General features: G+C 42.5%; 1 protein-coding gene across 5 annotated transcripts in view; it reads right to left on the reverse strand.

Moving 5' to 3' along the window:
• FIP1L1 (factor interacting with PAPOLA and CPSF1) overlaps window positions 1-13352 on the reverse strand; it is a 342276-nt gene that overhangs the window by 164009 nt on the left and 164915 nt on the right. For all 5 annotated transcript variants that reach the window (XM_033945458.1, XM_033945476.1, XM_033945465.1 and 2 more), the window contains exons 12-13: window positions 11466-11492; window positions 2597-2636 (exon numbers count right to left, since the gene is read on the reverse strand). In XM_033945458.1, the coding sequence (XP_033801349.1) occupies window positions 2597-2636; window positions 11466-11492 (67 nt within the window). The remainder of the gene's footprint in view (window positions 1-2596; window positions 2637-11465; window positions 11493-13352) is intronic.

A 13352-nucleotide genomic window follows, 5' to 3' on the forward strand; every position in this document is an offset into this window, starting at 1 on the left:
AGAGGCAGAAAGAAACCACAGTTAGTGCTAACAAGTTGGGTTCAGATAAAGTAGGGACTCTTTGTTCAGAGTTAGCAATGTTGGAAATGGTTAAAGATGAATAAAGCCATGGAACTGGATGGGATCCATCCCAGGATACAGAGGGAGCTCTGAGAGATTCTGGCAGCACCCTTTAAAGATTTGTTCAATAAATCCCTGGAGATGGGAGTGATTCCATGGGATTGGAGAAGAGCGGATGTGGTTACTCTTCACAAAAGTGGTCTCCTCATTTCAGTTATTGGAAAAATAATGGAAGCATTGCTGAAGGAGAGGACAGTGAAATTCCTAGAATCTAATGGGTTACAAGATCCGAGACAACATGACTTTACTAAATGTAAATCATACCAAATGAATCTGATTAAATTCTCTGACTTGGTGACCAGAGAAGTAGATCGAGAAAATGTGATAAATATAATTTACTTAAATTTCAGCAGAGCCTTTGATATGGTTTATTTATTTATTTTAAAAATTTATATTCCGCATATCCTGCAATTCTATGCGGAGTACAATAAGACATCCAAATGAGAAATAACAAATTACAACCTTCACATACAACACATATATCAATAAAACAGCAAAACATGATACAATAAACATATTACAATACAATAAACAAACATATAACAATATTATCGACAATAAACAATACAAATAGAAATACTTAATTGCTGTTACTTGGCTGAGACTTGACTGCTGGTTCATTACTCACAAGAACAGAGACATTTTCAGCTTTTTTCTAAACTGTAAAACCGAAGCTGCTTCCTCATAGGAGGCTCATGAACAAACCTGATCAGCTGAAGTTAGGACCCAAAGTGGTGAACTGGATTAGAAACTGGTTGACAGATGTCAGAGTGGTGGTTAATGGAATTTGCTCATAGGAAGGAAAGATGAGCAGTGGAGTGCCTCAAGGATTAGTGCTGGGGCCGATTCTGTTCAATATGTTTGTGAGTGTTATTGTCGAAGGGTTAAAAGGAAAAGTTTGCCTTTTTGTGGATGATACCACGATTGGTAACAGAGTGGACACCCCGGAGGGAGTGGAAAATATGAAAAAGATCTGTAAAAGTTGGGAGAATAGTCTATTGTCAGGCAACTAAAATTCAATGCAGAGTGATGCATTTTGGGAGGTGAAATCCAAGTGAGATGTATGTGCTATAAGTCGAGAGGCTGATATGCACAGGTGGGGAGGGGACCTTGGGGTGATAGTATCTGAGGATTTGAAAGTGATGAAGCAGTGTGACAAGGTGATGGCTGTAGCCAGAAGGATGCTAAGCTGTATAGAGAGAGGCATAACCAACAGAAGAAAGGAGATGTTGATGCCCCTGCACAGGTCATTGGTAAGGCCTCACTTGTAGTATTGTGTTCAGTTTTGGAGGCCATAGCTGACTAAGGATATAAAAAGACTTGAAACAGTCCAGAGGAAAGTGACAAAAGAAGTACGAGAAGAGACTAGAAGACCTCAACATGTATACTATGGAGAAGAGGAACAAGGGTGATAGGATACAGACATTTAAATACTTGAATGGTAATAATATAGGACCAAACCTTTTCAAGAGAAGGGAAACTGATAAAATCAAAGGACATAATTGAGGTTGAGGCGTGGTAGACTTAAGAGTTACGTTAGGAAATTCTTTTTTATGGAGAGGGTGGTGGATGCCTGGAATGCACTCCCGAAGGAGGTGGTGGAGAGGAAAATGGTGCAAATCATTTGCATGCAAACTTGGTTGTGCATCGATCACTCATCCAGAATCGGCCAACAGAGATCTAGTGCATCCAGGCCATAGATCTTTAGTGCATCCAGGCCATAGTCCTGTTGCACCTGTAGCACCTTTTAAAACCACTGGGAGTTTTCTAGAATATATGAGGAAATGCAGCTGCAGCAATATCAAATGGCTCAATGGTGAATAAGTTCCCGACCCGATGATGGAAACCTAAAGGTGCATAGTAAACCATGGAAAAAAACAAGTAAACTTGAAAGTGTTGAAAAATCTGACCAGAGAGAGAAAAAAAAGGGGAGATTGAAGGAGCACTGGCTTTGCACAAGAAATATACACAAATTTGCTGGTGATGATACTACTACTACGAGCCATGAGGGAAACTGTGAGAGAAATGAACTCTGGGAGACAAAGCAGATACATATCCACAGTGCTCTGCATGAAGAAACAGCCTGAGCAGGTCTCCATGTGAAATGAGTTGGAAGGCAAGCATGTGTGCAATAGGCTTCAAAATGCTTCTAGAATAGTACTGGGGAGTGCTTGCTGTGTCAGGTTCCATTGGGATGATATCACCCATCAGTAAGAATATTAGCATCTTGTTTGTTCTTGGATAATGCTGTTTATTGTAATAAAATATAATTTGTAATACAACATAACATTAGGATATAGAAAGAGAGGAGTCAAGATATAACATTAAAAGTAAGAATTTGAACAAAAACATAAAGTTGATATTCTGAAATAGTTAGAACTATTAGCAATGAGATTAACATTACAATCAATCACACTAATTTATACTCTTCTGGAGAATAGAAAATGAAAGCGTTTGGAAAATACACTATTATTACCTTTCTATCGTTGGTATCAATGAAGGTGGTGGTGGAAAACCTGAAATATTTAACTGAGAAATCAGTAAACAGCATGTCAAAGAAAAACAGAATAAGCTGGAATGAAGCATTACATGCTCCATCTATATGAAAATAAATATGACCAAGTTAATTACCTACTATAGGTAGCAAAATCCACTCAATAGGAGAAGTGCACTAAACAGGCACATTTCTTTTGATTTCAGTGTTGTTCTTGTTAATTATTCATGATGTCATCACGTACATGAATTGATAAAAAGAACGCTGTCGCCATTTTGTACTAGACTGAGAATTGTTGATGAGACATTGCGAATAAGTAAGTGAGCTGTTCTTGATTATTTATAGCTCTTTTTCAGATTCTAAACTATTGTTATGTTTTTTGTAGAAATCTATCATGCCATGACACTGGCTCTGACACAGCGGATGAAAAATAAACCCGCGAAATGCTGGCCGCGTCGGCACTTTCTTGAGGCACTCTTTCGAGTCATTGTTGCCCTGGCATGTTCTCAAGCTTGTAGCATTTTTGAAACCTTAACTTGTTCTCAGTTTCATGGATGAGTGCATTGAAATAGTATGTTTAACACTTTTAGCGGTGGTAAAATATAGACAAGGTTTTAAGGTTATTGAAAAAAAACTAAAGAAACTAAAAATTCAAAAAACGTTTTAAATTAAGGTACAAGTAATAAATTAAAAAAGTTAGGAAATAAAATACAGGTTTTTTGGCCAATGATTGGAGCCAGGAGCTAACAAACTACGCTGAATTCCCCAGTCTATGACTGTGCGTAGGCTCCATCTCTGAGGCCTTTTCCTTTTTAGTGCACTTCTCCTATTGAGTGGATTTTGCTACCTATAGTTGATATTGTATTTCATACCACTCGGGATTATATATATATATATATATACAAGTTAATTACCTGTAACAGATGTTTTGTTTGGACAGCAGTATGCAAGTCCTCACAGATGGGTGATATTACCTGTTGCAGCCCATATGGGAAAAAAAGGTCTCTTCAGCTAAATAAATTATAGAAGCTTTTCAGTGACAAACCACGCAGGTGTACAAGTTTCTGCCTTGTATGGGATCTCCTAAGTCTTTGAAAAGCTTGTTTATGAGACAACTCTAAGGGCAAGTGGGCAGATACATAAAGACTTATATCCTACTGTCTTTAGAAAACATCTGTTACAGGAACTAACTTGTCTCCAAAGACAAACAGAACATTAGATAGTCCAGACTGAGAACTTGTCTATAAAGCTGCCTTCAACAGAAATGGGGAAATGAAAAAACAACAATGGGCACGATATGCTCCTTAATTGGCCTCTGACAATTTATTATGGCTGAGTGCCTATATTTATATTCAAAAGCTCAGAGCACAAAAAGTGTGTTACAACAGGGGCACATTTAAAGGGAGAATCTATCAAGGTGCGGCAAACAGATCACAATAGAAAACACAAATGTTAACTTACACAAGAAAGATTAAAGGGGAGAATAGGATGCCATGACGCACCAGATTAATTGAAAAATAGACTAGTGTGCTGATGCAGGGCAGGAAATGGCATGCATGTGCAGTCCCTCAAAGCTTTCAGGATTTTTCTAGCTTCAGAGATCTTTTTTCTCTATTGGATGATGTCTCCCTTCTATGTTGGCATAGTATCCTGCTGATCTCAGAGAATGCTGACTTCCACAGAGCAATTCAAGCCAAGGGTTTACTCTAATTCATTCTATACAGTCATGTGTGGTCATTCAAACCTTCCTTCTCATCCCATACATGGTGGTATAGAGAAGGAGAGGATTTCCAGGAGATGACACATCAGCTTCTTGACTTTCTTAGACATGAAAAATTCAAAGGAAACAGACTATGTTCTCTAATGAAGGCAGGATGAAAATCAGCCACAGTAACTGAAGACATATCTAATGGTATCAACATGGATGAGTTTTTGCATTGCTGTCACTTAACTGGGCTACTCTCTTTCTTTCCATGTTACCATATGGAAGTGATTCTGCTTACACAGCATTTTTTTTTAACTTTGCCTCTATTCTCTAGCTGTATCAATCTTGCTGCTTCCCCTCCCCCAACATCTCTACTTTGTAATCTCAATAAAACAAATCAACAAAATTTTATATCTTTAGTTCAAACTTCACTGGCTCCCAATAATTTCCAGAGTTCATTTCAAATGCATCTGCCTAGCTTTTAAGATCTTACACGGCATCCTCCCTCCACTAATCCCTCTTTCTTGGAACTCCTCGAGCCCTGACACCACCAGGCCCACCAAAAAACTTAAACTATCCTTCCCTTCGCCGACGATATCATCATACTTCTGCCTTTAACAAGCCTGACCCCTGAGACGAAGATTCATCTAGCACTAACTCTAAAACAAATCGAAACATGGATGACAGAGTTCAAGCTGGAGCTCAACCCCGAAAAAACCAAATTCTTCCTGGCAAGCCCAAATGACAAAATCAAAGATACTACAATAACACTGAATGGACAGAATTTCCCTATTGTCGATACCATAAAAATCCTAGGAGTGACACTGGACCACTAACTCACCCTAGATACGCATTCAGAGCTTTTAATCAGAAAGGGCTTCTCGACACTAAGGAAACTTAGAACCATCAGAAAATACTTCGACTCAACATCATTCCGCCTACTGGTGCAATCCTCCATCCTAAACCTACTTGACTATTGCAATATCATTTATCTGGGGTCGCTCAAGAAAACCGTTCAAAAACTCCGAATCATACAAAACTCAGCTGTGCGATTGATTTTCGGACTAAAGAAATGGGACCACATAACCCCCTACTACCAAAAACTCCACTGGTTGCCCCTGGAGGCAAGAGTATTGTTCAAATTTGCATGTCTCTGTTTCAAATCCACTCTCGGTTTGGCCCCTCTGTACCTGGTCTCCCACTTCAAACTAGACCGCTCCACCAGGCCTACACGCAGAATACGCATGTTCAGCAACCCTACAATAAAAACCTGCCGATACAAAAGATTCCTTGACAGAACGCTTGCCTTCCAAGCAAGCCTACAGAACGACTGGCTAAGCAGCACCATCATGCATGCCTCATCCTACCTCAACTTCAGAAAACTAATCAAAACCAACCTTTTCAAACGATTCGTGACCAGGAATGCCTTCACTGCTTCCCCACACTGTATGACCTACCCTTCTTTGTAAATCTCCTCGATCTACTTCCCAATGATCAAGATCTCCCAAAGCCTTCACTGCTTACCCCACACTGTATGACCTGCTCCCCATTGACTTATTCTTATTGTAAACCGTCCCTACAATGTTACCTTACTCTATACAAACAGCCATGTACTCAAAGACTTCATTTTTTTTTTCCGCTGTATGTCCAGCTCTTCTTTATTGTAAACCGCCTCGAACTACCTTGGCTTTGGCGGTATATAAACAATAAATTATTATTATTATTAAAAGGTATCCTCTACGTGGGGATAATTGGGCAAATCTCTCTTTTTTTGGAATCACAGAGCTCCGGAATAATCTTACTGCCCCACTACGGAGTCTGGGCTCCTTCCAATTATTCCGTAAGCACCTGAAAACTAGGCTCTTCACAAAATTGTAATGTTCTCTTCCTCCCTGGACTCAACATCCAACTCCTCTATGCTACTCCTGCTTTTATTTAAACTCTTGTAAACTGTGCCGAGCTCTATAATTATGGAGAGGATGCGGTATATAAACTTAAGGTTTAGTTTAGTTTACGCTGCCTGTTTTGTTGCTGCTGCTGTTTCTTAGGAGGCAGCCTTGAATAAGGTGCTACCTTCTGAGGATAACGCCTCTGATAAGATGGAGAAGGTCTGTAACTTTCAGCAGTGGAAGGCTTTGGCCGAACTATGGAGGCAAATGATTTCTCATGCTCAGATAGGCGTTTTGTAGCTGCCTCAATCGAGTCATCGAACAACTTATTCCCTTGACATGGAATGTTGACCGGTCGATCCTGCAGATTGGGATCCACATCTACAGAGCGGAGCCAAGCTAGAGGTGCATCACCACCTAGCACTCCTGAGAATGTCCCTGGAGGACATCTCAAAAGCATCATATGCAGCCTGAACCATATGAAAGCGAAGTTGATCTAGAGTGGAATGCATATACTAAAACTCTGGCAGGCGATGGTCTGGAAGATACTTGAAGAAAGTAGGCATAGCATTGACCCAATGCTTGAGATATGATGTAAAGACAAAATTGTAGTTTAAAATCCTATTTGTCATCATAAAATTTTGATACAGCCGATGGCCAAACTTGTCCATGGTCCTGACCTCTCGGCCAGGGAGGACTGTGGCATAGACCTTGACCGGATTGGTTCTTTTTAAAGAAGACTCAATGAGAAGAGATTGATGGGATAGTTGAGACTTCTCAAATACATTATAGTGGACCATCTTATATCTAGATTCCAGTTTTGCTGGCACAGCAGGAATAGAATATAGTGTATCAAGATTTCTTTTAAAAGTTTGAGTAAGAATGCCATTCATGGGTAATTTTAATGAATCCCTAGGAGGATTGGGCATTCCCATTTCTTCTAAATACTCCTTAGAGTATTTTGAATCAGACTCCAAAGTGATGTTGAAGTCTTTACTCATTTGGCATAAATGTTTCATAATGGACACCGGATCAGAACAGGAGTGGCCCCCCCTGAGGTGAAGATGAACGAGAGCCCCTCAAAATACCTCTCATGGCAGAGAAAGAAGGTGAAGCCTCTCTGGAATATTGATAGCACAAATCTGAATCCATAGGCAACAAAGCAGATGAAAGACCACTTCTGGAATGAGCTGGAGAAGCAAAATGTTTTGGTTTGGAAGAACCAGCTGTTGAAGAAAACCTCACAGGAGAATAACTTTATTGACAAGAATGCTGCGGCTCCCCAGTAGATTTCCTTGACAAGGAAGTTGCTTGTCTCGAGGAGTCTCGATGCCTTGAGAAATGAGTTCTGTCTCGATAAGAGGACCTGGGCCTCGATGAATGTCTCAATGGGTGGTGTGGAGATAAACAAGGTAGTGATCTCAAATCAAGCCTCGATGAAGAATGTAGAGGAGTCCTCGGCCTGTGCCTCGAAGAAGGCAATGCCTTATGCGTAGAGGAAGGGCTGGAAGTTAGAAATCGAAGTCGAGACACTGATAAGGATTCATCTCCTTGTATAGATGTATCTCGAGGCACTCTCAAGGACTCAGCTCCTTGCCCAGTGTGTGTAGATTGATCTCGAGGTACTCTTAAGGACTTGACTCCTTGTATAGTGTGTGTAGGTTTCTCTCGAGGCACTCTCAAGGATTCGACTCCTTGTATTACTGCTGTGTGCTCAGGCTGGACTGCAGGAAGCAGGGTCAAGGTAGGAGTTAATTTGGCAAGCATGTTACCAAACTCTTGATGCAGAATAACTTCCAGCATATTCTGCAAAGCCGGCACAGAGACCACTGGAGCTGGTACATTTGGTGTGGCTATGGACTCCAAGGAAGATGACCTCGAAGAAGAGGTCTCTAGGGAAGTCTATCTGGCCAAGTCAAAAGCCATCAAAATAGCAGTTAGGGAGGCCAAATTCCGCATGGAGGAGTCTCTAGTGAAGAACATCCAGAAAGGAGATAAATCCTTCTTCAGATATATCAGTGACAGAAATAAGAACTCAGGCGGGATAGTACGTCTTAGGAAACCAGACTGAGACTATGTAGAAGCGGACTCGGAAAAAGCCCAACTGTTAAATGAATACTTCTGCTCAGTCTTCACCCGCGAGGCGCCAGGACTCGGCCCTCAGCTACAGACAAGGGTTGACGCATATGACCTGTTTAGTAATTTCGAGTTTACACCCAGCGGTGTCTACTGCGAGCTGTCAAAGCTTAAGTTTAACAAGGCAATAGGGCCTGACAACCTACACCCCAGGGTGCTCAGGGAATTGTGTGATGTCTTGGCGGAACCGCTATCCGCGCTCTTCAATCTCTCCCTTAATACGGGTAACGTCCCGTTGGACTGGAAGACGGCTAACGTCATTCCACTCCACAAGAAAGGCTCCAAGATGGAGACATCAAACTACAGACTGGTGACATGGTAGGAAATACCATCACATCAATAGTGTGCAAACTAATGGAAACTCTAATCAAACGCCAATTGGATACGATCCTGAACGAGGAGAATCTACGGGATCCTCGTCAACATGGATTTACTAAGGGGAGATCCTGTCAATCCAACCTGATCAGCTTCTTTGACTGGGTGACGAGGAAGCTGGATGTTGGGGAGTCCCTGGACATCGTATACCTGGACTTCAGTAAAGCATTCGATAGCGTACCACACCGCAGGTTGCTGAGCAAGATGAGTTCTACAGGATTGGGCGACACATTGACGAAATGGGTTGGGAACTGGCTTGGAGGTAGGCTTCAGAGGGTAGTGGTGAACGGCACCCCCTCTGAAATGACGGAGGTAATCAGTGGAGTGCCGCAGGGCTCGGTCCTGGGCCCGATCCTATTCAACATCTTTATAAGAGACTTGGCAGAAGGGCTGCGAGGTAAAATAACATTATTCGCCGATGACGCCAAACTAAGCAATGTAGTGGGCAAAAGCACAACAGACATAAATTCAATGTCCGACAACATGATGCATGACCTACTCCTACTGAAGCGCTGGTCTAGGTCCTGGCAACTCAGCTTCAATGCCAAAAAATGCAAAGTCATGCACCTAGGCAGCCAAAATCCATGCAAGACTTACACCCTTAATGGCGAGATCCTAACAAGAACTGAAGCAGAACGAGACTTAGGGGTGATCGTCAATGAGAACATGAAGACTGCCAATCAAGTGGAGCAAGCTTCATCCAAGGCAAGGCAAATCATAGGTTGCATACGCAGGAGTTTCGTCAGCCGTAAGCCTGAAGTCATTATGCCATTGTATAGATCCATGGTGAGGCCCCACCTGGAGTACTGTGTGCAATTATGGAGGCCGCATTACCGTAAGGATGTGCTGAGACTGGAGTCGGTCCAGAGAATGGCCACCCGGATGATCTCGGGACTCAAGGATCTTCCGTATGAGGAACGGCTGGATAAGTTGCAGCTGTACTTACTCGAGGAACGCAGAGAGAGGGGTGACATGATCGAGACATTCAAGTATCTCACGGGCCGCATCGAGGTGGAAGAAGATATCTTCTTTTTCAAGGGTCCTGCAGCAACAAGGGGGCATCCGTGGAAAATCAGGGGTGGGAAACTGCACGGGGACACCAGTAAATTCTTTTTCACTGAAAGGGTGGTTGATTGCTGGAATAGTCTTCCACTTCAGGTTATTGAGGCCAGCAGCGTGCCTGATTTTAAGGCCAAATGGGATAGACACGTGGGATCTATTCACAGAGAAAGGTAGGGGAGGGTCATTGGGGTGGGCAGACTAGATGGGCCGTGGCCCTTATCTTCCGTCTATTTCTATGTTTCTATGTTTAAGAGTGTTGCCTCGATTTTGAGACACACTTCCTGGGAAGTCTCGAAGTGATCGAGTCCACCAGTGTCGCTGTTGGAATGGCCTGTGACTCCTTAGGGGTTGACTTGGATAGTTTACCCGATGGAGACACTGAGGATAACGGCCCCTCTGGAGAAGATTTTACTGACTTCCCCGAGGATGAGGACTTCCCCATTGAGATCGAGGTTGAAGCTTTGGGCCTCACAGAAGATTTCAACGGAGTTGAGGTTGAGGCCGCAATTAGGGTTGAGGCTTTAGTTGAAGAAAGAACCATTCCCCCGAAGACTTTTTCTATCTGAACTCAACGACATGTAAGAGCTCTATTTTGAAGTGTAGCACAGTAGGCGCACAACTCCGGACGATAGTCAGGTCCTAAACACTGTACACACCACTTATGTGGATCAGTGATGGAGATGGCACGTTGATACCAGCTACATTCTTAAATTCTGTGACTGGCTGAGACATCAAATGAAACACAGCTGTGGCGAAATCGAAGCCTGTAGGCTGAGGCCGCGGACCAGGCCCTGCAGTGACACGACCGAAAAAATTAAACTTCTTTTTTTTTTTAAACACGTGCAACACAGCGACCCTATAAAGAAAATAAACTAAGTACATGAGCCGCGGTGAAGAGAAGGCATGAGTTAGAACTAACTTCATGCAGAGCATCAAAACGAGGACTTCTCGGCTCCGCGAAAAACTTAGAACTGAGGAAATGCTGAGGAAATGCGCACCCTACGTCGGGCGGGGTGCGGCAGTCGTGAACTTTCCAAAACTTCTTCAAGCAAGTCTGCTTGTGAAGCTGTCCGCATCGGGGCTCCGTGGTTGACGTCGCCCATATGTGAGAATATCTGCCTGCGTGTCCTGGGGTAATAATAAAAAGGAAGCAGAGCAGATCAGAATATACCTTCTCAGTTCACTTGCAGAAGGAAAACTGAAGAGGGAGCTATTTTCCACTGGTGAAGGAGAAGAGCTGAGAGATTTGAGTGACACTCTTTTGCAAAGTTTGTGACTATAGAAGGACAACAGCTTCAGTACAGAATCCTATGTTTTTGCAACAGAAGTGCTGTTGTACTACTAAAGGTGGAGAAACTGAAGTCTTTTCCTCTACCTTAGATTTATACCAGTGGGTACCAGATATTATTTATGTTTCTATTTTGAAGCACATACTTTACTTTGCTATATTCATTTTTGCTTCCTTTCCTCTGTTTGATTGTAAAAGAATTCTTAGAACAAATTACCAAAAGTGCTTTGCAGTAAAGTGAATCTGAAATAAGGCTATCAATATTCTGATTGTCAAGATGTCAAAAAGTTTATTCACCAGAAAATGCCATACTGATCAGATTTATCATACATACTATAAATGAAGAATATAATAAATAAATCTAAGTGATATTTAAAAGAAGCTGAAACAAGTTACCTGGTGGTGGCACAGTTATCGGTATTCCTGCAAAACAAAAAGAATGAAAATTAAGCAAACTAAAGTCAGTATTAGTGCATAATACTAATGGATATTCTCCATTTTAAGGGTAAATGTTTTAATTTTGGATTGTAGTCCGCCTTGTACTGGTTCACTGCTAAGTGCCAACCCCCACCCCCACCCCAAAAAAAAAAAGAAATTAACAGAGTGCCTAGGCTGTTTACAAATGCCTTTTATAAAGCGACATATGCCCCCCAACTGGTCTTATAAAACTGCATCTCTGAAATTTCCCACAAAAGTTGCAATGCTTTGAGGCAGGAGACACGCTGTGAATGTATATGCCAGTAAGAACTCATTTATTCTTTATCATACATGCGTAAGTGCTGATATTTATTTATTTTTAAAAGTTTGTATTCTGCCTATCACAAAGTGGCTTAAATAATAAAAACGAACATAAAATTACAAGGAGTCACGTAATGGCAGCGACCTGATCGAACACCTGGAGCCTTCTCTCCCCTACATCAACTCTCAAACATGCATTTATATCCCATTGCAGCTGGTTTTCTGGGGCACAGTGTCTGCTGTGGGATAGTGGGTCATATTCTGCCTTACTGTGGGGAGTCATCAGGCAGTTTACTCTTCCCGGTGCAGTGGTATGCCGGCGAAAACCCTATGGCCAGCCAAGCCTCGCACTAGCGTGCCTCTCAGCAAGATGGCATCCCCCAGCACATCCGCTGTGGCGGATCTGCATTTGCCGATGGTTCATCTTCAGGACTCCGCCATCAAGGAAATCACACACATTCTTGCAGATATCCTGGATGACAAACTATCCAAGGTACATGCGGCTTTGGATGAGCTGACAGAAAGCGCTGCTGGTCATGCAGTACATATACAACAGAGAAGAGAGTTTCCTGGCATGAAGACCTGACTGGAACCCTAAATACGAAGGTTGTGAGCATGGAAAAGCAGAAACAGGCTCTGACAGATCGTGTGGACGATCAGGAAAATAGAGGCAGGAGGAATAATATCCACATCATCAAGCTACCAGAGACAGTGAAAGACAGGGAGCTGTGGGACCTTGTGGAAAAATGGCTGCCGACAGAGCTGGACCTTGAACTGGATGGAATGTGCCTGAAAGCAGAAAGGGTGAATAGAGTGGGGGGTCATCAGAAAGGCCAGGAATAAGGGCCGACCTGTTATTGCCCGCATCTTCAACTAAGCGGAGAAAGCCCAGCTTATGGCCCGATATCTGCAGTGCAGGGAGCTGGAATACAAGGGCCAAAAGATCCTACTCTTTCAGGACTTTTCTCCAAGAGTATCAGAGCAGCGCAGCTGTTAGACCCCTTACTGCACTCAATTGTTTGACAGGAGAATCAAGTTTGCCCTACAGTACCCGGCCTGGGTTTGAAAAGAAATCTGTTCGCCGATGATATGCTGTTATTTGTAGGCAATGCTAATGCTAAGGTGATGATCCCCAGGTTGGTGGCTCTTATCAATCAATTTGCCTCTTTTTCTGGGCTTAAAATTAATTTTAACAAGTCGGAGGCACTGGCGGTCTCTGCTGGCTGTCCATCTCAACAGGACCCTGCATTTCCCCTTGCGTGGTCTAAGGGTACTCTCAAATACTTAGGCATTCATCTGCATTTGGAATTTCAGCAGATTTATAATTTGAATATAGAGGACAAGCTTGATCATCTCAGGGCTTTGTGCATCAGGTAGAGAGAACTCTCGTTTTCCTTTTTGGGGAGGGTAGCTCTAGTCAAAATGGTTTTGTTGCCCAAATTATTATACCCTTTACAAATGCTGTCACTTTGGGTAGTCAGTAAAGATGAGGGGGTATACTGGGGATTAATCAGTTTATTTATTTGGAAGTCCCACCAAGCTTGA

This window comes from Geotrypetes seraphini, chromosome 1, assembly GCF_902459505.1.
Source record: "Geotrypetes seraphini chromosome 1, aGeoSer1.1, whole genome shotgun sequence".
NCBI lineage: Eukaryota > Metazoa > Chordata > Amphibia > Gymnophiona > Dermophiidae > Geotrypetes > Geotrypetes seraphini.